Genomic DNA, 21766 nt, shown 5'->3' with positions numbered 1-21766 from the left:
GTCCATGGGGTCGCTAAGAGTCGGACACGACTGAGCGACTTCATTTTCACTTTCGTGCATTAGAGAAGGAAATGGCAACCCACTCTAGTGTTCTTGCCTGGAGAATCCCAGGGATGGTGGAGCCTGGTGGGCGGCCGTCTATGGGGTCGCAGAGAGTCGGACACGACTGAAGAGACTTAGCAGCAGCAGCAGCAGCATATTTGCTGTCTCTCACTTGAAAAGAGAAAAGGTAGGACTGGACTGTTGTAGAGGTCTCTTAATCTGCCACATCTAAAAAGTGAGGAAAGTAACTATGCCCCAAAGGTTGACAATTCAGCTAGTAGAGTGAGGTGGAAACAGATGGGCTTTTGAGTCAGCTACTCCTGTGACTGAATCTTGGCTTTGTTATCCACTAGCCTTTTGAGTTTGTGTAAGGCTTCAGATCTCACATGTGGAAATGGGCAGGAATTTATTTTATTTATTTTGCAGGAATTGTTCTAAGGATTAAATGAGATAATACTCATGAAAGCACATGGCATTTTCTTTTCCTTCCTTAATGAAACAAGCAATATTTTGGTGCCATTTTACAGAACAACCAATATTCTCCTAGTATAGAAAACCTGCAGAATTACTGTCTGCTAACGAGTACTTCTCCAGGCTTCCATGAACAGGGAAATGCTTCTTTGTCTATGAGAAAAACCACCACCACTACAACCACAACAACACATCAGGTTTTATGCCAAGTTTTTAGAGGGGTGGGTTGGGGGTGGTAAAGGGAGGTGCAAGACGGAGGGGAGGATATATACTTATGGCTGATCTACATTGCTGTACATCAGAAATCAACACAATTTTGCAAAGCAATTATCCGCCATTAAAAATTAAAAAAATAAAAAAGACATTACCTTATTTAATCCTCATAACCACACTATGTGGAAGGTGCCATTATTATCCCTATTTTTAAAAATTTTTATTGAAGTATAGTTGATGTACAGTGTTATATTAGTTTCAGGTATACAGCAAAGTGATTCAGTTACACACACATCTTTTTTTTTTTCAGATTCTTTTCTCCTTTGTGCTCAGTCACTCCAGTCGTGTCCGACTCTTTGCAACCCCATGGACTGTAGCCCACCAGGATCCTCTGTCTATGGGATTCTCTAGGCAAGATCATCAGAGTGGGTTGCCATTTCCTACTTCATTTTTCTCTTATAGGTTATTACAAAATATTGAGTATAGTTCTCTGTGCCATATAGTAGGTACTTACTGGTTATCTATTTTATATATAGTAGTGTGTATTATTCCACTCCAGTATTCATGCCTGGAGAATTCCACGGACAGAGGAGCCTGGCAGGCTACAGTCCATAGGGTCGCAAAGAGTCAGACACGACTGAGCGACTAACACTACATGATTGGTGTGTATTATTATCTCTAATTAACAGATGAGGAAACTGGGGCAAAGGGGAATTGTTTAGCATACACTGAACACACACATACACAACCAAGAAGTGGTGAAGCAAACTCTCAATGCAGGCCACTGGACTGCAGAGCCTCACTCCAACCACTATTTCAGACCACTTTATGGAGCACATACAATGTAAAGTGCAGACTCCTTGTCACGAGCAAGGAGTTAGGCAGGGCTTTCACAAATGGAGTTCTCCAGTCCTTCTTCCATCTTCCATTCTGACAAATGCTTCAACCCAAAGACCAGTTAGGAAGGAGAAATGAGATGATTCATCTGAATGGTTAAGCTACTATTTTAAGGTAAATAGGAGCCTACTGAAGGTGAAAGCATTCCTAGAGGACAAGAAGACACAGTAAATAATACTTTTATTGGTGCTACATAGAGAGTCTATGCGTAAAATCTTGTAACGGTACCAAAGTGAATGTTGTGCAAGGAATTTGGTTCAACAGTTGACTCGGTGACAAAGTTAACAAAAAGCCATAAATAACAGAACCGGAAAATATTAGTCTGACTCTAATTTGCTGCTCTCCCAGTAATGATAAAAACTGCAAATAATAAGTCTCTTCAGATTTTTTTCTCAACACTCACAGATTTGATCTCCATAAAATTTCCTTTACTTCAATATATCTGGTAAGACTTACTGGGGGTCAAAAAACCCCCAAAAACACAAGAGTAGAAAGAGAAAATACTTGGGTTATGACTTTCAAAGGTCAATTATTTTTGGCTAAATAAGTAGAAAATTGGTCCTGGTAAGCAGGCATGTATTTCCTGGGGTGCGGTTGGAGGTGGGGGTAGGGAGAACCCATTGCATTTCATTACAGCAATAATACAGGAATTTTACATTCATATATATAAACAGTATTAGCATAATACCATTCTTTGTAGGAAAGGATGTTAACATTTAGAGGGTTGTAATTATTTTAGGAATAATGAATTTCTATAAGGCATCTGTTTTTCCAAAGTATTTTGGTTAAAGCCTGATTTGCGTGAAAACATAAATAACCTCTTGCTCCAGACTGAGAGCATCAGCGAGCTTTAACAGATGGCCTCATTTAAAAATCATTTGTAAGATATCTCACATTTATCCAACACGCTGTCAACTTCTTCCTTTTATTCAATCATGGTTTTTCCATATTTCTGTCATAAATATTTTTTAATCCTGTGCATTCATGGTAATCACACACGTCAGAATTTATCCTTAATTTGGTTTGGGGGTAACCCTGATTCTTTCCAATTTATATCATTGACCAAAAGTATTATAGAATGATTAATTATAGAAAAATACTAAGTTTAACATTAACTCATGAAAATGCAACCAAGAGCAATATTTTAATCAAGGAATAAGGGGGGAAAACAAAAGGACTTAAAAACCCTCTATCCTGCCTCTCTCCCAGCTATTATTCTTTCTCCCATTTCTCACCCTCAGAAGCTTGGAATGGAGTGGATACCTGCTGTCTCTACTTCTTCACCTCTCATTCACTTTTTAAATACTTAAAAAAAAAATTGAATACTCCAGTAATTGCAAGTAATCAAAGCTCTGAACTCAATATCCCTGAAACATCTTGACTGACTGATGGTCACCCATGAGCCTCACACTGCCAAATGAAACAGACTTCTCTATCCATGATTCAACTGCTGACTTTTTATTCACTGGTCAGTGCATTCAGGATTGTTCCTTATTCTCTTTTCAAAATCCTTTCCTCCCTCAACTTCCATGAGACCACTCCACAGGATTCCTCTGCACCATGTCTTCTGAATTCAAACATATTTTCTAATATGTCTGAATTCAAACATATTTTCTAATCTTGAACTCCCACTTCTAAACTTCAACTACCAGCTGTATAACACTGATCCCCAAATCTATATCTCTGGCCCATATACCACCCCAAATTCACACACCTGAATGTTCATAGGTTTTCTCTACTAACATGTCCCATTCTACAAGTCCCTATTGACAGCTTTTCTTTACGGTCCTTATTTTATTAATAGTGAAAGACACTTATCTCATCAAGGCACTTAAACCAGAAAGTCAGGAGCCACCTTAGACTCTTCCTTCTCCCTCATCAAGTGACAGTGACTAAATTCAGTTGATTCTAACGTGTTTCTGCCAGATTCCTTCCTTAGCTCAGGTCATGATGATGATGATAATGACCTGGCCTCTTACAACATTGTCCTAACTAGAGTCTGCCTCCAGTCTTGTCATCCCTTCCAATTTATCGTTTCAGACTGCAGCCAAAGTGATATTTTAAAAACATAACCCTCATCAGTAATCCCTAAATAAACACTTAAAAGGCTCCCCATTACTCGTGGGAGAGAATCCAAAAGCATTCCTTCTGGAAATAACATTACGATCTGGCTCTCTCTTGGGGGCAATTTCCTTCCCTTATCCTTGTTTAAACTGAAGTCTTAATGAAAAAGTCAGATATTTGTATTTAATTGCAGTAAATATGTTTGTATTTAAGATACTTAATAAACATTTATTTAGTACCTATTAATACTATGTGTAAGCAACTGTGCTTCTGAAATGGTGCACTGAGTTAAAGTCTTTGATAGAGGTCTTTTCTACCTCTCATCAATTTTGAAATTCATATTTAGCCAACTGAATTTACCTTGTAATATAGATTAGACAAATCCCTTTAATTATTAAATAGTGAGCTCTTCAAAATAGAAGTAATGTCTTATTCATTTTTGCATCACCAGTGCCTCCTCATACAGCAGATTCTCAAACAGATATCTGGCAAATAATTTTACTATACTTTAAGGTGATTTTAACTCATTTGAAGCTTTAATCTTAAAATGTTCTTGGCCTTGAAATTAGCAAAAAATGATGATGGGTTTAAATGTTTATAAGATAAACCTCAGTGTATTCTATGAAATTTAGGAGATCTTGAGCCTATGTTATTCTGTCCTGAAGTAAGATTCATAATATTCAATTTTCCAGTTTGTAACTTTAACATTATGGTAGTTAAACATGGCTTTTAAGCATTTTTTTTTCTTTTATCAATTTGAAACCTCAGCTATTTTGACTTGCTAGAAGAAAATAATAAACTTGAGAATTTTCCATAAATTATAGTATGCAAGAGAAAAAACCCCTAAGTTTTGCATTTTTATCATGCTTACAGAAGATACCATAAAAGCTCAGAAAGGGTTAAAGAGCAAATATCTCAATGCTTACTTACAAGATATGACATAGAAAGAAACTACACGTTTGTAAGTAAAATAAGCTGTTATAAAAATATACTACATAGTTACTGTTAAGTCAAATAAAATGGGATATTAAAATATAAAAATGTACGCTGACCAGTTGGGATCTGGTGGGAGAAGAGAGAAGATAAGGAAAAAGAAATAAATGTTTATTTATATGAATATAAATACTTGGTTAGCAGCAAATATACTTATTCAGTGAAATATTATGGTATTATGGATGAAACAATGGCTTTGAACATATAATTCCTGACCTTGAAGAATTTACAGTTTAACAGACAAGAAAAGTGTCAAAATGAATATAATGAAAATAGAAAGTGAACAGGATATAAATATTTTACAATCCAAATGACTTTCAAGTTGCACTCAAATATGTTTTTTCTGTAGCCTTTCCTGGACATGGCTTAACAACTCTAGAATTACCCCATTATTAGTCTTAACATAGCAATTTATACCTAACTCTATTTTTATACCAATCAATTTCTATTATGGTTATTTGTTTATATATCAGTTTCTTCTACTAGTCTATGAACTCTTCATGGGTAGGGGCTGTGTTAACAAACATCTGTACACTCACAAAGGGCCTGGCACACAGTAGGAATTTTTACACATATCTAATTAAATTGAGCTAAATAGCACTGTGCTGCTGCTAAGTCGCTTCAGTCGTGTCCGACTCTGTGCGACCCCATAGACGGCAGCCCACCAGGCTCCTCCGTCCCTGGGATTCTCCAGGCAAGAATACTGGAGTGGGTTGCCATTTCCTTCTCCAGTGCATTAAAGGGAAAATGAAAGTGAAGTCGCTCAATCGTGTCCGACTCTTAGCGACCCTGTGGGCTGTAGCCTACCCGGCTCCTCCGTCCATGGAATTTTCCAGGCTAGAGTACTGGAGTGGGGTGCCATTGCCTTCTCCAAATAGCACTGTACAAAATGTACAAAAATGAGACAACTGAACAATGAAAAGTATTAATTTTATAAGTAACAGAGAAAATAGTTAAGTGGGGAGAGGGAAGGATGGAGGGAGAGAGGAGAGAGGGGGACAGAGAGAGAGAGAGAGGTCAATAGAGGATACAGCTGTCAGGTCAGGTTTAGGAAGTGGGTGAGAACTGACATGTGCTCTGAATATGTACATAGAATCTCAAGGAAAGAAAATATCATGAAAGCGGAATTGATGTGATCAAGATAGAGTTACCAGAATTTATGCTTCTGTATCTTTTTAACTTCAGCAGCTAGTGGGGAAGACAAATAAATAAGCACTTAAAATTCTTATTAATGGACTGCTCGTCTTACAGTCTTAAGAGTAGTTTACCTATGATTCTTCTCCTCCCTTCATCTTTCAAATCTTGGCAAATATCAAGCACAGTACTATCAGCTCTTCATTTACAGTATCTCTTAGATTTGTCAATGAAGTGAAGTGAAGTGAAGTTGCTCAGTCATATCTGACTCTGTGACCCCATGGACTGTAGCCTACAAGGCTCCACTGTCCATGGAATATTCCAGGCAAGAGTACTGGAGTGGGTTGCCATTTCCTTCGCCAGGGGATCTTCCCGACCCAGGGATCGAACTTGGGTCTCCCACATTGCAGGCAGACGCTTTACTGTCTGAGCCACCAGGGAAGCCCAGATTTGCCAATAGCTCATTGAAACTGTTGCATAATTGGACAAGGCATGCTGATGCCTAGATTGCTAGGTTACAGAGACCACCAAGCCTGCAAGATTTTAGCTGGTGACACTAGGGTATGCAAACCTTATGCTAGACTGGTGGAATCAACGAGACTGAGTTTCTTAAAAATTTGCTACTAGAACTGGCCCTGGAATTAGGTAGGGAAGAGAAGGCAAGAGGGAGTCACTAAGAGGAGGAGCTTCTGGAGACCAGGAACAATGGATTAGAGGTTAAGAACACATGCATTTGGACTTAAAGAGTATCCAGGTTAGAAACCTGACTCTGTTTTTAACATGTGTGACTAGAAGTAAATTATTTTTTAAAATTTATTTTTATTGTAGTCGATTTACAATGTTTTTTTAAATCAAACTTTTTATTTTGTATTGGAGTATAGGCAGTTAACAATGTTGTGATAGTTTCAGGTGAACAGTAAAGGGATTCAGCCATACATATACATGTATCCATTCTCCCCCAAACTCCCCTCCCATCCAGGTTGCCACATAACACTGAACAGAGTTCCCTGGGCACCTTTCGGCACCTCTCATATAAAAGACAGGGATAGTCATGGAACTAACTATATTAGGCTGTTAAGAGTTCAGTGAGTTATTATGTGTAATTTGTGCAGTGCCCAGCACTTATAAGTACTTGTTAAGTCATGGTTATTGTTTGGTTTAATACTCATTGTTAATATTCATTGAATATTATGAATATTCAATGAATAATAATATTCATTGTTGGGGTTAACATTCATTAACCATCATTGTCATCTTTGGGGGATAAAAAGAGGAAAAACACCCAGAGAAAGTGAAAAAAGGAATATTTAGAGAGGCTGTAAGAGAACTGATAGAGGTTAGTGGATATCTCAGAGATCATTTAAAATGTACGTGGGGTGACAAAAAAGATATTTGATACAAACAAGGATAAGAACACAAAATTCCATATCGGAATAAAATACTTCAGTGTAATAATGTCCTTAAAGCTTTGTAAATGTTCAAAATTAAATAGTATAAGCCTGGGTACCACGTGATTCAGTAAGAGTGTTCTAAGTTGAGGTTTCCTGGGAGATTGCTACTGGGGTTATTCTGTGAAGATTATAGTGCTATGTAAATGTGGGATTTGTTTTCAGCTCCTAGTTAAAGCAGACTTTTCCCACAATGGGGGACTTAAATTTCCCTCAGCTCTCCTTCCTCAGGTCCATAACAAGGAGAGAAAATACAGCCTTAAGCTGAAGATACATAGGGAGCATGTGGACGCAGGGAGGCCAATGACAGTGAGCATGGATGGTGGAGGCAGAGAACTAAGGCATATGCAGCTATTGCCTGGGGCCGACAAGCAAAGCTGGTTCAGTCTATTCAGCCCTCAAGAGAGACATTGACATCCTCTTGCAGAGCTGACCACCTGGGGCAAGAACAATGTGGGAGCCCTCAGAAGACTCTAGGCAGAAACAGAACTATTCCCTTAGTCACATCAGCAAGCCCTGGTTTGCTTCTAACTCTTCTGGACCAATTATCAGTACTTTAATCCCATAAAGACCGTGAATTATCTTGGTTGAGCTACATGCATAGCATTAGTTCCTAACTAAGGAGGAACAAGAAATATTATAGTCACATGACTTTGTATAATAAATCATTTATTGTTTTTATTATAGTGAGTTCAATCACTCGGAAACCTTTTAGAAACAAGGAAAAGAAGACAGAAAACATAGATCAACAACTAGACCTGGTGGCTCAGACAGTACAGAATCTGCCTGCAATGCGGGAGACCTGGGTTCGATCCCTGGGTTGGGAAGATCCCCTGAAGGAGGGTATGGCAACCCACTCCAGTATTCTTGCCTGGAGAACTCCATGGACAGAGGAGCCTGGTGGGCTACCACCCATGGGGTTGCAAAGAGTTGGACATGACTGAGCGACTAAGTACACACAGCATACACAATGACACTGATCTACACAATGACATGGGTACAATTTTTAAAAATGCTGACTGAAAGAAGTCAAACATAGAAGAATATAATATGATTCCAAGTACATATGTATATTTAAAAGTAAAACCTTTATTTCAAGGATATATATTTATAAAAGAACAAATTACAACAGTGGTTGTCATTGTGAGGAGAAATGATCAGTGACTAGGGGAGAATGAAGGTAGCATCTGGGGAGTTGATAATGTTCTAATATTATTTTGGGTTAGTGAAGTGAAGTTGCTCAGTCATGTTCAACTCTTTGCGACCCCACGGACTGTAGCCTACCATGCTCCTCTGTTCATGGGATTTTCCAGGCAAGAGTACTGGAGTGGGGTGCCGTTTCCTTCTTCAGAGGATCTTCCCGACCCAGGAATCAAACCCGGGTCTCCCGCATTGTAGGCAGATGCTTTACCATCTGAGCCACCAGGGAAAGTCCTATTTTGTGTTATGGTCATATGAATATTCACTTTTTGATAAATCACTAAGCTGTACATTCTTATAAATCTGAGCTATATATATATATATATAGCATTCCACAATAATAAAAAATTGTTAAAGGAAAACAATCTTTTAGTAAAACCCAAATTTGTTTTTTTTTAATACGGATACCTAGACTGAATGGATTCTGTAGAATTTACACTCTGGTGCCATGGTAAACAGTACAAGTATTAGAAATGACCCACCTATCTATTGTAAACTCTTTCTTTATAAAATGTATTTAACATCATTTTATTTACAAAATTAAAATATGATTATGGGTCAGCACCCATGATGTCATTTCACTGCTTAGAAATATTAAATAGCTTCCCAATGTCTATTAAGTTAATTGGAAGTGCCTCAGTAGCCTGGCACCAAAGACTTTGCAGGATACAATCCAGTTCTACTGCTTTTATTTTTAACTTCCACTGTGTCTCTTTGAGAATCCCTGGTGGCTCAAATGGTAAAGAATCTACCTGCAATATGGGAGACCCGGGTTCGATCTCTTTATTTCCAAAGTAACACATGATGTGTTCCTGCTATTCTTTTTACCTCAACATTTCCTGAATTTGTTTGGAGAAGGGCAATGTGAAGAGCTAAAAACTCTCACCTCCCCAGATTTTCTGCAGCCAGGGTAGTAATTTGTGAAGTTCTGGCCAATGAGTTGTAAACAGAAGTCTGCAGAGGAATATCTGGAAAGTCTTTTCCCTCCCTCTCTCAATGCCTTCTTCCTGCTAGACTACAGACTGGTATCTGGGGCTGCAGCCACCATCTTGCGATCATGAGGCAACAAGCATGGAGATAAGTTTCAGAAAATCACAGAAATGTGACCTTAACATTATAGATCCACTGAATCAACACTAGCAGCTGTTTTCCTCCAGACTTGTTCTGGTTGAAATATAGTGCTCTATTTAGTTTACTTTTGTATGTACCTGAGCCATTTCCTGATAGATTTTCTCTCCAGATTCTTCTAGATCACAAGTGTTACCTTCCCTTTCAGTTTTCTATCATGTATGAGTATTTTTAGTATCCTGTGTTTCTTATTACACTTAGAAAGCTTTGACTTGATTTTCAGTATATTTGTCTAATCCCTTCTACTACTGTATTCATTTTTTGGGTGTAAGAATAGTAGTTTACTTACTTGCTTTATAATAGCAGGCTTCTAAATATTTTTCTGAATTGATTCAGACTAAGTTTACTACATTATGGTACCCATGCTTATAAACAATTTTATACGATACGAGTGATGTAAAGGGTGTGTACCTAACAAATCAAACCCTGTTTCTGCTGCTGTCCCAAATACCTCCTCACAGTGTAAACCAAGCACAGTTATATGTGGCTGCTAGATGAATTAAAAACACTTCTTTCATCTCAGTTTGGATATATGTCTCAGAAGGAGGAAAGCCTGAAATATTATTCTACCCTGTCCCCAAATGACACAAAGTCACATTAAAAAATAACACCCACAAACCCTAAAGTTAAATATGTGATTCTGCATTTTTATGAAAATGTAAGTTGGAAAACTGATTAGCTCTGTTATTAATGAGACAGGATGTATTGATATCTAGAGATTATATCAATAAAATTTACCCACAGGCTAAAACAGGTATTTCCATGTTGTGTATTTCTTGATTATTGTTGCTGTTGTTGAGTCACTGAGTCATATCCGACTCTGTTGCAACCCCATGTACTGTAGCCCGCCAGGCTCTTCTGTCCATGGGATTTCCCAAGCAAAAGTACTGGAGTGGGTTGCCATTTTCTTCTCCAGGGGATCTTCCAGACCTAGGGATTGAGCCTGCATCTCCTCCATTGAAGGTGGATTCTCTACCACTGAACCACCAGAGAAGCCACGGTTCCAATATGACTGGTGTCCTTACAAGAAGAAATGTGGACACAGATATGCACACTTAAGAGGGAAGACCACAAGAAGACACAGGGAGAAGAGCGTAAGCCACAAGCTAAAGAAAATGGCCTTGGAAAACCAGCCTTGCTGACACCTTGATCTTGGATTTCTGGTCTCCAGAATTGTGAGAAAAATAAAATCCTATTGTTTCAGCCACTGAGTCTGTGATAATTGCTATGGAGCTCTAGCAAACTACCAGACTTCAAGACTTACTATTAAGCTATATACAATAATCAAAACAGTGTGTTACTGGTCAAAGAAAAGACAAGTAGACCAACAGAACAGACTAAAAAGCCCAGAAAGAGACCCACACAAATGCAGTCAATTTATCTTTGACAAAGGGACAATGTAATTCAACGAAGGATAGTCTTTCTAACAAATAGTGCTGGAACAAACATATATCCACATGCAAAAAAATGAATCTAGACATTGATATTACACCATTTACAATAAGTAATTAAAAATTAATCATAGATCTAAATGTAAAATGTAAAACTATAAAACCTTAGAAGATATCACAGAAGAAAATTCAGATGATGCTGGGTTGTCAGCATCACAACTTCTAAAATACAACTTCAAAAGCATGGTCCATGAAAGAAAAAATCTAAGTTGGATTCTATTTAAATTAAACATTAATGTAAAATTTTATATGTCAGTTTAAAAATGTGTATGGAGAACATGGCTTAAAAAATGAGTTTAGAGATTACTCAAACAAAAAACATATGAACAATGAGATCCTTTTGATGCCGCTGCATATTACCTCACTTTTTATACCTCTTCTTCTAGTCTCTTTTTTCTTGGGGAAATTCAAATTACTCAATGCCCAACTTATATGATCATTTTGGAATGAATTATTTCCAAGTCTTCTTCAAGGATATATTATACCTGATATCATGAATACATTCTCCCTTCAATCTAAAAGGAATATTATATTTCTATCTATCACTTGGATTTGTAAAGTTCTAAAGTCAGAATTTATCTCTAAATATGTAGCTCCTGGAGAAGACTCTTGAGAGTCCCCTGGACTTAAAGGAGATCACACCAGTCAATCCTAAAGGAAATCAATCCTGAATATTCACTGGAAGGATTGTTGCTGAAGCTGAAGTTCCAATACTGTGGTCACCTGATGCGAAGAGCTGACTCATTAGAAAAGAACCTGATGCTGGGAAAGATTGAAGGCAAAAGGAGAAGGGGGCAGCAGAGGACGAGATGGTTAGATGGCACCACTGACTCAATGGACATGGAGATAGTGAGGGACAGGGAGGCCTGGCAGGCTGCAGTCCATGGGGTCGCAAAGAGTCAGACATCACTTAGTGACTGAACAACAACAACATGTAGCTCCTTAAAAAGAAGGGATGACATTAGGCATATTAGTATTCAGTCAACTCTTTGAGCCAAGCCATTTTTTTTTTTTTTTTTTAGTAAATATATATAAGAATATTGATACTGAAGAAAACTTGCTGAAGATGTCCTCAACCCAAAGGCTACAAAGAAGAACATGCTTTTGTTATGGGTTGAATTGGAGCTTGGTCGTTCACCTCACATGTTACCCTGGGCAAGTGACTTGACCTCTCTAAGCCTTCTCATCTGACTCTCAGGGCTAGCTGTGGCGATTAAATGAGATAATACAGTTAATGTGCTTAGTACAATGTCTGACACTATTAAGCACTCAGTAAATGATCTCATGATTAGTATTAGTATAAGCTTCCAAATTCAGTCTTACATATAATTTTAATACAAAAGGGAAGAAAATAAGAAAATAGATAAATTGAGATAAGCTGAGACACACAAACATATTAATTTCAGAATATTTACCGAGCACCTTATCATGTGCCGGGTTTCCCTGATAGATCAATTGGTTAAGAATCCGCCTGCAATGCAGGAGACCCTGGTTCAATTCCTGGGTGGAGAAGATCCGCTGGAGAAGGGATAGGCTACCCACTCCAGTATTCTTGGGCTTCCCTGGTGGCTCAGATGGTAAAGAATCTGCTCGCAATGCGGGAGACCTCAGTTCGATCCCTGGGTTGGGAAGACCCCTTGGAGAAGGGAAAGGCTACCCACTCCAGTATTCTGGCCTAGAGAATTCCACGGACTGTATAGTCCACGGGGTTGCAAAGAATTGAACATGACTGAGTGACTTTCACTTCACTTATCGTGTGTCAGACTGTTCTAAGCAGAACAGAATAAGAACAAATGCTTAATTCTTGTGAAGCTTACATCCTAGTACAGGAAGATAGAAGATGAACATAATAAATAAGAAACTTATATAGCAGATTAGAAGGTGGTGAGTGCTACAGGAAAACACAGACTAAAAGAAATTGGGAATGGCAGAATGGGAGTAAACTGTGACTCTGAAACAGAGGGTCAGGAAAACTTCATTATGAAGGTGATTATTTTAATATACGAAGGGGGAGGGTGGTAGCTATGAAAAGATCTGAGAGAGGTACATTTCAGGCAAAGGGAACTGCAAAGGCCCTGAGGCTTGGCATGTTCAAGCAATAGGCCAGTGTGGCTGAATCAGAGCAAGTTATGGGAGAGGGGTAAAAGGTGAGATCTGAGAGTTAAAGCAGCCAGGTCAATACAGTCTTCTTGGTGACCACTAAAGGACTTTTCAGCAAGAGGGAGAATTGATAGGGAATTTTGAGCAGAAATATGACACAACCTGTCTTATGTTTTAAAAGAATCATCCTTCCAACTGCTGTAAAAAAAAAAAAGAAAAAGAACAAAAGAATTGAAGGAGGTCAGGGTTAAACAACCTTCCTGCCAAAGAAGGAAATATAAGAGGCAAGGGTTCGATCCCTGGGTTGGGAAGATCCTCTGGTGGGCATGGTAACCCGCTTGAGTATTCTTGCCTGGAGAATCCCATGGACCGAGGAGCCTGGCAAGTTACAGTCCTTAGGGCTGCAGAGTCAGCCATGACTGAAGTGGCTTAGCACTCAGGGTTAAAAAGAAGTATCTAGTTGAGAGGCTAATACACTAGTCCATGCAAAACATGATGATGGCTTGCACTGAGACCGAATGGTAGCATTGGAGCTGGTGAAAATTGGTTTAATAATGAATATATTTCAAAGGCAGAGTCAACAGACTGAATGTTGGGAAAATAGTGATTTTTTTTTTTAATTTGAAGGAAAACATAAAACTTCTCTAACCACCCGAAAAGGATTATTAAGAGGTAAAGTGAGAACAGAAAATGTGTAGTGTTTGCTTTTCCCACAGTGCTTACATCTAACTTTAACATTATATATGCTTAACAAGTATATGTTTAAAAGTATAAATGTATTAACTGCTATATCACATAACCTTCTCATGACTCCTGAGGGCAGGAACTCTGTCCATTCAATCTCTCACAATCTATTCCCTCCCCTGCCCGCAATTCTTCACTTCTATTTGACTGTAATGATTTTTTCCTGCTTGCAAAGAATTTATATGCTAAGGAAACCAGATGGTTAACCAATTACCTTTTTGTAGGATTAGCAGTAAAATAGGAAAAAGAGGGTTACAGCAATTACCAACCATTTATCTTCAGTAATTTTCAAAGCTTCATTACTGCCACATTATTACAAATACACCTAGCACCTCAGCCTAGCTTACAATCCCAGGTGCTTTTTTTTTTTTTAAACTATATTCTAGAAATATGATGAAGACATTACTGATAGCATATAAAGATGTAACATTCAGTTTTGATTTAGTAGTATGAACAGAATGTTAATTCAGTTCATAAATGTAAAATTAAACTGTTTCAGAATTCTTGTCCCTGAATAAATCATGCATAATCTTGCGAGTATCTTCATGTTTGAGAGAAGAACCATGCCCTGGCATTTTTCAAACGGGCCTATGTAAAGACCCCAATGCTATAGGGAAGAATGTTTTAGCTCCACTTATTTCCAATTCTGAAATGCATAGCTGGCAAAATGAAGAAAAATGGTTGGGGTAGGTCACTCATATTAACAGTCTTAGAAATTACTTTCCTTTCCACAAGTGTTTTGGCATAGTTTTCCAAATACACTCATAAAATAGGCCTCTATTCAAATTAGATAGAAATATATGTTTTCCCATTTTCTATCTTTTATTAAAGAAAATGTGTCAACCAAAGACACGGTGGTGACTGAGAACATCACACTTAAAGGTTTTCTTATTAAAATGCCAAGAGCATGCAAGCAATTTAACACACCAACTCAGAGGCAATTTTTTCCCCCATATTTAGTAAGTGAAGAACATGTTAATATTCTGGTACGAATCCTTTATTAAATAAAGTTCCCTACAATGTTTACAATGTTCTATTAAATCATCTATTAAATAGAAATTTCAAGAAATTCTAACCAGATCTTATTGTATTATTTATTGATACTAAAAAAAAACAATACCAGTGACTTTACTTTCTCCAATGAAATAAACAGACTGATGAATTGCTAATGGGATCATCCATTCTGGATATCTCTAAGCACCAGACTTTGGTTTGCTTTCATGGTTATATCTACATTTCTCATATCAAAGGCAATGTTAAATAATACATTGTAGTATAATAGCATCTCAAAGAAATCCTTTTCCAGTCTTATTAGAGCAAAAACAAGCTCATTAGCATCTCATTGGATACATAATCAAAAGAAGCAAGAAGTAAATACTAGCATCCTATATTGCATAGTAGAAATTCCAAACATACTTGGCTTGTCTAAACATTTTCTGGTATTTTGTTTTAAATAATTCATATAGAAAGTTTTGATAATTAAAGTAGTAGAGTTTGTTATGGATGACTGATAATGTGGATTAGAGCTTATGCACCAAACACATAGCAACTGAGATCTCATGAAAAACTACTGTCCTATGATAGTTTCGTTAATTTGGGGGTTTTACTCATCCACACTTAACAGAACATCATCAGTTCATATGAAAGCCATTTGGGAGCATGTTATTAGAATTGTACACTAAATGAATTGTGCATATGATGGTTGTTTTATTGAATTATTACTTTTAACTCACACAGTCTCAATAACTTTAATTCACATATGTGAACTAACTTTTATTCACGTATGTCATGTCTGAGGAGTTATATGTAGATTTTTCATAGTAACAGAATAAACACCTCTTACAACAAATACTTTACGACAAAATCCCCTTTCAACAAAAGACTTCAAAGTCCCTAATGATGGCACACATTTTTAAAACTGATACAACTTCAATATAACAGAACAACTTAGAAACTGCTACAATTAGAAACTGCTACAACACAGAAGTCCTTTATTGAAGCATGCAATGAGTATAGGGTACACTCGTGGTGGCTCCATCCCATCAATTACTTAAAACTAGGTCCAGTTGAGTAGGCTGGTGAAGGCCATTGAGTGAGCTACAGAGCATCTAGTTCTCTGATCCCTCAGACACAGAGTATACCATTTATAGTCGTCAGCCTCATCCCTGCTGCCCTCCTCACCCACCTGCTTTGTTGTCCCAGAAAAACAAAGATGAATACTACACAGCAAATAGCCAGTCCCTGCTTGAAGATAAAGTTCTCAGAAGGAGTGAGAGCCTGGTAATAGTGTAGTGGACCTAGAGCTTGATGGCCTATTCTTCGCTGCCAGCAGCTAAACCGTAAGTCATACGACTACTTCAGCGGTTCATGGAATTCTGTATGTAGTACAGTCAGGAAAGAGAAGCGCTTTTCACAGTCACTTCACAAGTAAGTCCAGTTGTTGCTTTCTGTCTTGAGATGCTGCAGCCATTATTCACTGGGGAGCCCAATGTGCAATTAGAAAGGCTGTTGTGAAGATTTGTATTTTGGAGAATCTATATTTAGTTATCTGCATCTAAATATGCATATGTGTTTGTGGGGGTTATTAGGTGCTAGGCTAGGCTAGACTAGGTTTTCTTTTAGTCCAGCTGAAAAAAACATAGGAAAGTGGGAAAATATAAGACAAAAAATCTTATTTATGTCTTAATGAGTGATTATCTATACTGCATTGTCTCTGAAATCAGTGATTATCTATACTGCATTGTCTCTGAAATCATGTATGATGCATCATATTTACTTTTAATGACTGATAATGTGTGATGGTTCATCCAACTGTTTAAGTAATATAAAATGAATAATTACATACTTCCTACCATAAATCTTAAATACTTTTTAAGGCCAGTTAAAATTATAACTGCTCTCAACCTTGTAGGTTACATGAGCTGTAAGATTCATCTTTTAAGTTCTGTTTCCTAGTGTAAAGACACATTAACAATTTTTTTAAACAAAAATCTTCTAAGTGGACAGTTGTGATTCAATGTGTAAATGTGTAAATAGAGAAACTATTCAGCTAACTTTATGGTTTTATTTTGAAAATTAGGCTGATGTGTAAGGAAACTAAGGCCCTTTACTTTCTGTTTGAAATCTTTAATTATAAGCATTATACATTTGAAAGGCATCCTAAATTAGGTATTATCTGAGCCCTACCTTTATTTACTTTTACATAATTATCCTGATGAGAGATAATTACAGCATTATACAAAATTACTAACCCATTTAAAAAAAAATGTTTCCTAAGTGATAAACACATTAGATATGGATTAAGGCAATAAATCTCCAACTAAAATAGCTAGGAGTTAATTAAAAAGTGAGAACTCCAATTCCTATTTCTTGGATAGGAAAAAAGTAAGCTCATGAAAAAGAGTGATTCGGGGAAAATATTTTATGAATAAAATTTCAAGATATAATCACAACTTCATGACATAAAAATAGATATTTTAATGCCCAATTTAGAGGGAAAAAAACCTCAAGAATCATGGCTCTTGACACCAGTAGAAAAAGCAAAAGGCTTTCTTTGCTTGAATTTTTCACTTTGTATGATTCTGAAGCATCATGGAGACAGAATCACAATGTGACATTTTTGTCCTCATCTTTGATATCTGTAGCATAAAATTATTACTCTTGGAGAAAGAAGGAATCTTCTATTTGGAAAACAAGGAGGCTTAGTATATAACAAATTGGAAGGAAAAATCATCTTCCTAAATAGTACACTGGCTCCAAATCTTCTGAAGGAGTGGTTGAAGAAGATGGCCAGGAAACAACATTTCCAAACTGAATTTTAAACAATGCTTCAAATTATCATAAAATAATTAATCACGTTTCACTCAAGTGATAATAGATATAAATGTCAATTGACTGGGAACAATGAATATGTAAGCCCATGGGATATTACTATCCAACATTATCAAGATGTTATCAACTTGGCACCTCCCCTCTATTTCAAGGGTACATTTTAAATGCTTAGTTGGTTTGGCTTTAATTAGTCATCCTGATAGGTAGCCATACTGAATCTCTACAACATGTCTGTAAAGGTAAGAGGAAAAGCTATAATATAGACGAGCTAAAAACACGTACACACACACACACACATTAAAATTAAAATCATTTGATAGGGTATTAGGGAATCAAACAACATGGTTTCTCATTAAAATGGTGAGTTTAAGTAAGCCAAAGATTTAGAAAGAAGTCAATATACTGGCAGGGAATGGAATGGAGAAGAAGGTAGCAAAATCTTTACCAAGAAGGAAAGACTGAGTTAGGTGTTATTTTTTTTTTTTAAACTTCAGGTTGATAGAGGGGAGTATTCTAACCATAACAACATGAAATAGTTTGATAATTAGGGAAAATTAAAACAGTGTGGTACAGTTACTATGGCAGGGTAAGGGTTGCCCTGTATTTGGGCATTGAGAATTGATTACTAGTGCTCTTTTCCAAGAGCAGTCAACTCAGACTCATCCAGAGATCTAATTCAAGATGTGCTCAGGGACTTACTTCCCTGGTGGTCCAGTGGTTAAGAATCCACCTGCTGATGCAGGGGATAAGAGTTCGATCCCTGTTCTGGGAAGATTCCACATGCAGCGGGGTGACGAAGCATGGAGCCACAACTACTGAGCCCGTGTGCCCTAGAGTCAGTGCTCTGCAACAAAAGAAGCCTAAACACTGCAATTAGAGAGTAGCTCCCGCTCACTGCAGCTTGAGAAATGCTGCACACAGCAACGAAGACCCAGGTCAGACCAAAAAAAACCAAACAGGTGTAGTCAGGGTACAACACTACACCTATAGTCAACAACAATGTACTGTATGCTTAAAATTTTATAAAGAGGATAGATATCATGTTAAATATTGTTATGACAGTTTAAAAAAAAAGCAATGTAGTCAGATATTTAACAGAGTTCCACACATTATTAGCTTTCCATTCAACAAATGTTTACTAAACATCTGTTGTGTTTTAGATTCTGAGTTTGGTGCTGTGGATGCATTAGTGAGTAAGAACATGACACAGCTTTTGTCACCAGCTAACGGCAACTCACTTCACCATTGTTGCCTGGAAAATCCCATGGACATAGGAGCCTGGCAGGCTACAGTCCACTGGGTTGCGAAGAGTTGTACACGACTGAGCAACTTTTTCTTTTTCTTTCTCACAGTATGATAGAGAGACATCAAGAAAGCAGGAAGTTAAAATAATATTGTAAGTGCTATTTTAGTAGAGATAATTTAGAAGATATTCAGGGAATACAGAGCGAGGCTACCTAAACCTGGTCTTGGAGAATCAGGAAAGACATTTTAGAAGAAATGACATCTATTTCAAGGATTGAAGGGTGAATCTTAAAGACTAATCTGGCAAGAATACTTGGAGGAAGGTGGAGAATATTTTTGGCATTTACAAAAAACCTGGAAGAGACAGAGTGGGCGAATGTAGGGACTCCAATTGAGAGTCTGGCTGCAACTTGGAGCTAAGACAAGAGATGAGGCTAGAGAGATGGCCAGAGACCAAATTTTAGGGACACATATTTTGATAAAAAGCACCAAACTAGACTAAAAGTATTTTCATATTTACTGAATAATTAAGAAAAACTTATGGATGATCTTGCCTTCTAGGTAATTAGTCCTCAAAACTTCAATCGACCCAGTATATACATTATATTGAAATAACTTTCATCCAGTCAGGGTATCTTAAACACTCCCACAAACACACACTACCCCCACACCCAAAGGAAATTTTATCCCAATTTCTAAAGCAAATGTGATGACATTATTTCAGTGGGAAATAATTATTCCTTCTTGATACAAACACGTGACTTGAGTGTTGTCGATCATTTTACTAAAAATAGTCTGAAGAGCACAGTGATTTTGTCTTATGTGATTGCATTAAGGCATTTTCCAAGATAATTTTATATAATCTATTTACTAAAAGGCATGACCATTTTACTGTCTTTTCTTATCACATTTTTCATGCTTAGGCATAAAAGTTTATTTTAAAAAGTGCTAAAAAAAAAAGTTAGATTAAAGCCCTAAACAAAAAGCATAATTATTTAAATACTACATATTTAAATATCTTAATATACTTGTTGCTTAAATTTAAAACAAACAAGTTCTACTTTTCAAATGAAGCAATTAGTTTAACAAATCATAACTATGAATTATCATTTTTAAAATTTTTGAATATTTACTGTGAAGCAATGTAATATCCACTCTTCTGATTAGAAAATAGATGCTTATGGGGAAAATGGAAGCAATTTTATTTTAAAAAATATGCAGATGCATTGTATAATAAAAAAGTACATTTAATGATCATATAATTAGAAGGGAGGAGTAACTGGCTATGATAAGATAAACGGATCACAGATTTTACTGCCTGAGTTAAAATTCAGCACAACATTAAGGTTGCCTAACATCAGAGTGAGTGTATAAGTTAGGCTTTTTCAATTTAATCACTTTTGGAATAAAGAACACATATAAATAGTTTACTAATTAATTAATACTTTGACAGTGCTACCTTTTCTTCAGATACACGTCTTTGGAGTATATTATACAATCACTGGTAGAAATTACAGAGTTTAAATAAAAATTATGGAAAGTATAAACAGTTTACTAAAGTTTTTTTCAGGATACTTATTTTAAGTAATGTTACTGAACTCTTACATAGCTCACTGGTAACCATTAGCTGAAATAAAAACACTGTAGAAGATAATAAAAGTTAAAGCAGATGAAGCTCATTTGTTAAAAATAATTTATATTGCATCCAAAAATATAAAAGTGTTTCACTTACTATATTGACCAAACAATTATCTCTGTGATATTAGCAAATTAATTTATATAAATTTCCAAAATAAAGTGTATGATTATTTGACCTTAGGTGTTTTAGAAAAGCTTTGTGCAGAATGCTTAGTGATTATCCTGGTGTTTCATAAAATATTTAATAAAATATTGCTTTATACTAAAACAACTCTTCCAAAGGAATATTAAACTTTAATTAAAAATAAAGGACAGTTAGGAGTGATTTTATCGAATGCTTGTTCTGATGAACTAACAGAACTACATGGGTAAAACTTTTCAGGCCATCTGAACATCTTTAGGGAGAATCACAGAATCACATTTCACTAGTCCAGGAGAGATTAAAATAAACTCTGTTTATAAACAGACTTCTATTTAATATTCAAATTGCTTCGTTTAAATATCCCCAGTTTTTTTTTTTTTTCCAATTTAGATGTTGTTTACTTACTATCTCCATGGTAAGTGGTAACAATTTGGCTGTTAATGGTAAGTAACCTTACTGTTAAACCCTCCATATACATTTGGAAAATTACATCAGATTTCTCTTTTTCCAGGGTATTAACGGTGAATTTTTACATCTCCTTGCTCATCATCTCAAAATGCTGAAGTTTCTAATTCCAAAAGAAAGATATTTTTACAAAAAAGATATAAGGCAATAAATAAGTTTATTTTACCAGGTAGCCATTTTCTCTAGATTCTACATAGTAATAGTAAAAAATGATAATTAAGCCTACATAAGGACTCTTTATCAAAAATTATAATAGCCTTCCCTGCGAGTGTTCAATTTATCATTCTTTCAATCTATTTTTAATCCTTAAAACATTCTGAAAAATATTTTATGTTAAAATGAGAGAATCAACATATTTTAGAAGTATTTTGTAATATAAAAATTGATTGAGATGTTTCAAGAACTGATAAATGTAGGAATGAGTGAAAATACTAAGAGCAAATCTTTGATATTTGACAACTGCGGTATATGTAAGAGAGCATTATAGAAAGCATTAAGTATTTTTAAAAATGACTTTGCTATTTTAACACATGCAAAACTAACCTATAGATAGTACTTTT

The 21766-nt window shown here is 36.4% G+C and overlaps 1 protein-coding gene across 16 annotated transcripts in view; it reads right to left on the bottom strand.

Annotated features, from left to right (window-relative positions):
- ELP4 (elongator acetyltransferase complex subunit 4) overlaps positions 1 to 21766 on the bottom strand; it is a 225989-nt gene that overhangs the window by 89059 nt on the left and 115164 nt on the right. Inside the window, exon 10 of one of the 16 annotated variants that reach the window (XM_081544092.1) lies at positions 1018 to 1770. The exons of 14 other annotated variants lie outside the window; for them this stretch is intronic. In XM_081544092.1, the coding sequence (XP_081400218.1) occupies positions 1750 to 1770 (21 nt within the window). In that variant the 3' untranslated portion in view covers positions 1018 to 1749. Of the gene's footprint in view, positions 1 to 1017; positions 1771 to 21766 lie in introns of those variants that run through there. One more of the 16 variants, XM_081544093.1, reaches the window with a different exon arrangement.

This window comes from Giraffa tippelskirchi, chromosome 11 (assembly GCF_054371585.1).
Source record: "Giraffa tippelskirchi isolate mGirTip1 chromosome 11, T2T-mGirTip1v1.2.pri, whole genome shotgun sequence".
Taxonomy (NCBI): domain Eukaryota; kingdom Metazoa; phylum Chordata; class Mammalia; order Artiodactyla; family Giraffidae; genus Giraffa; species Giraffa tippelskirchi.
The sequence above is the reverse complement of the archived record's forward strand: the minus strand, read 5'-3'. Positions and strand labels throughout refer to the sequence as shown.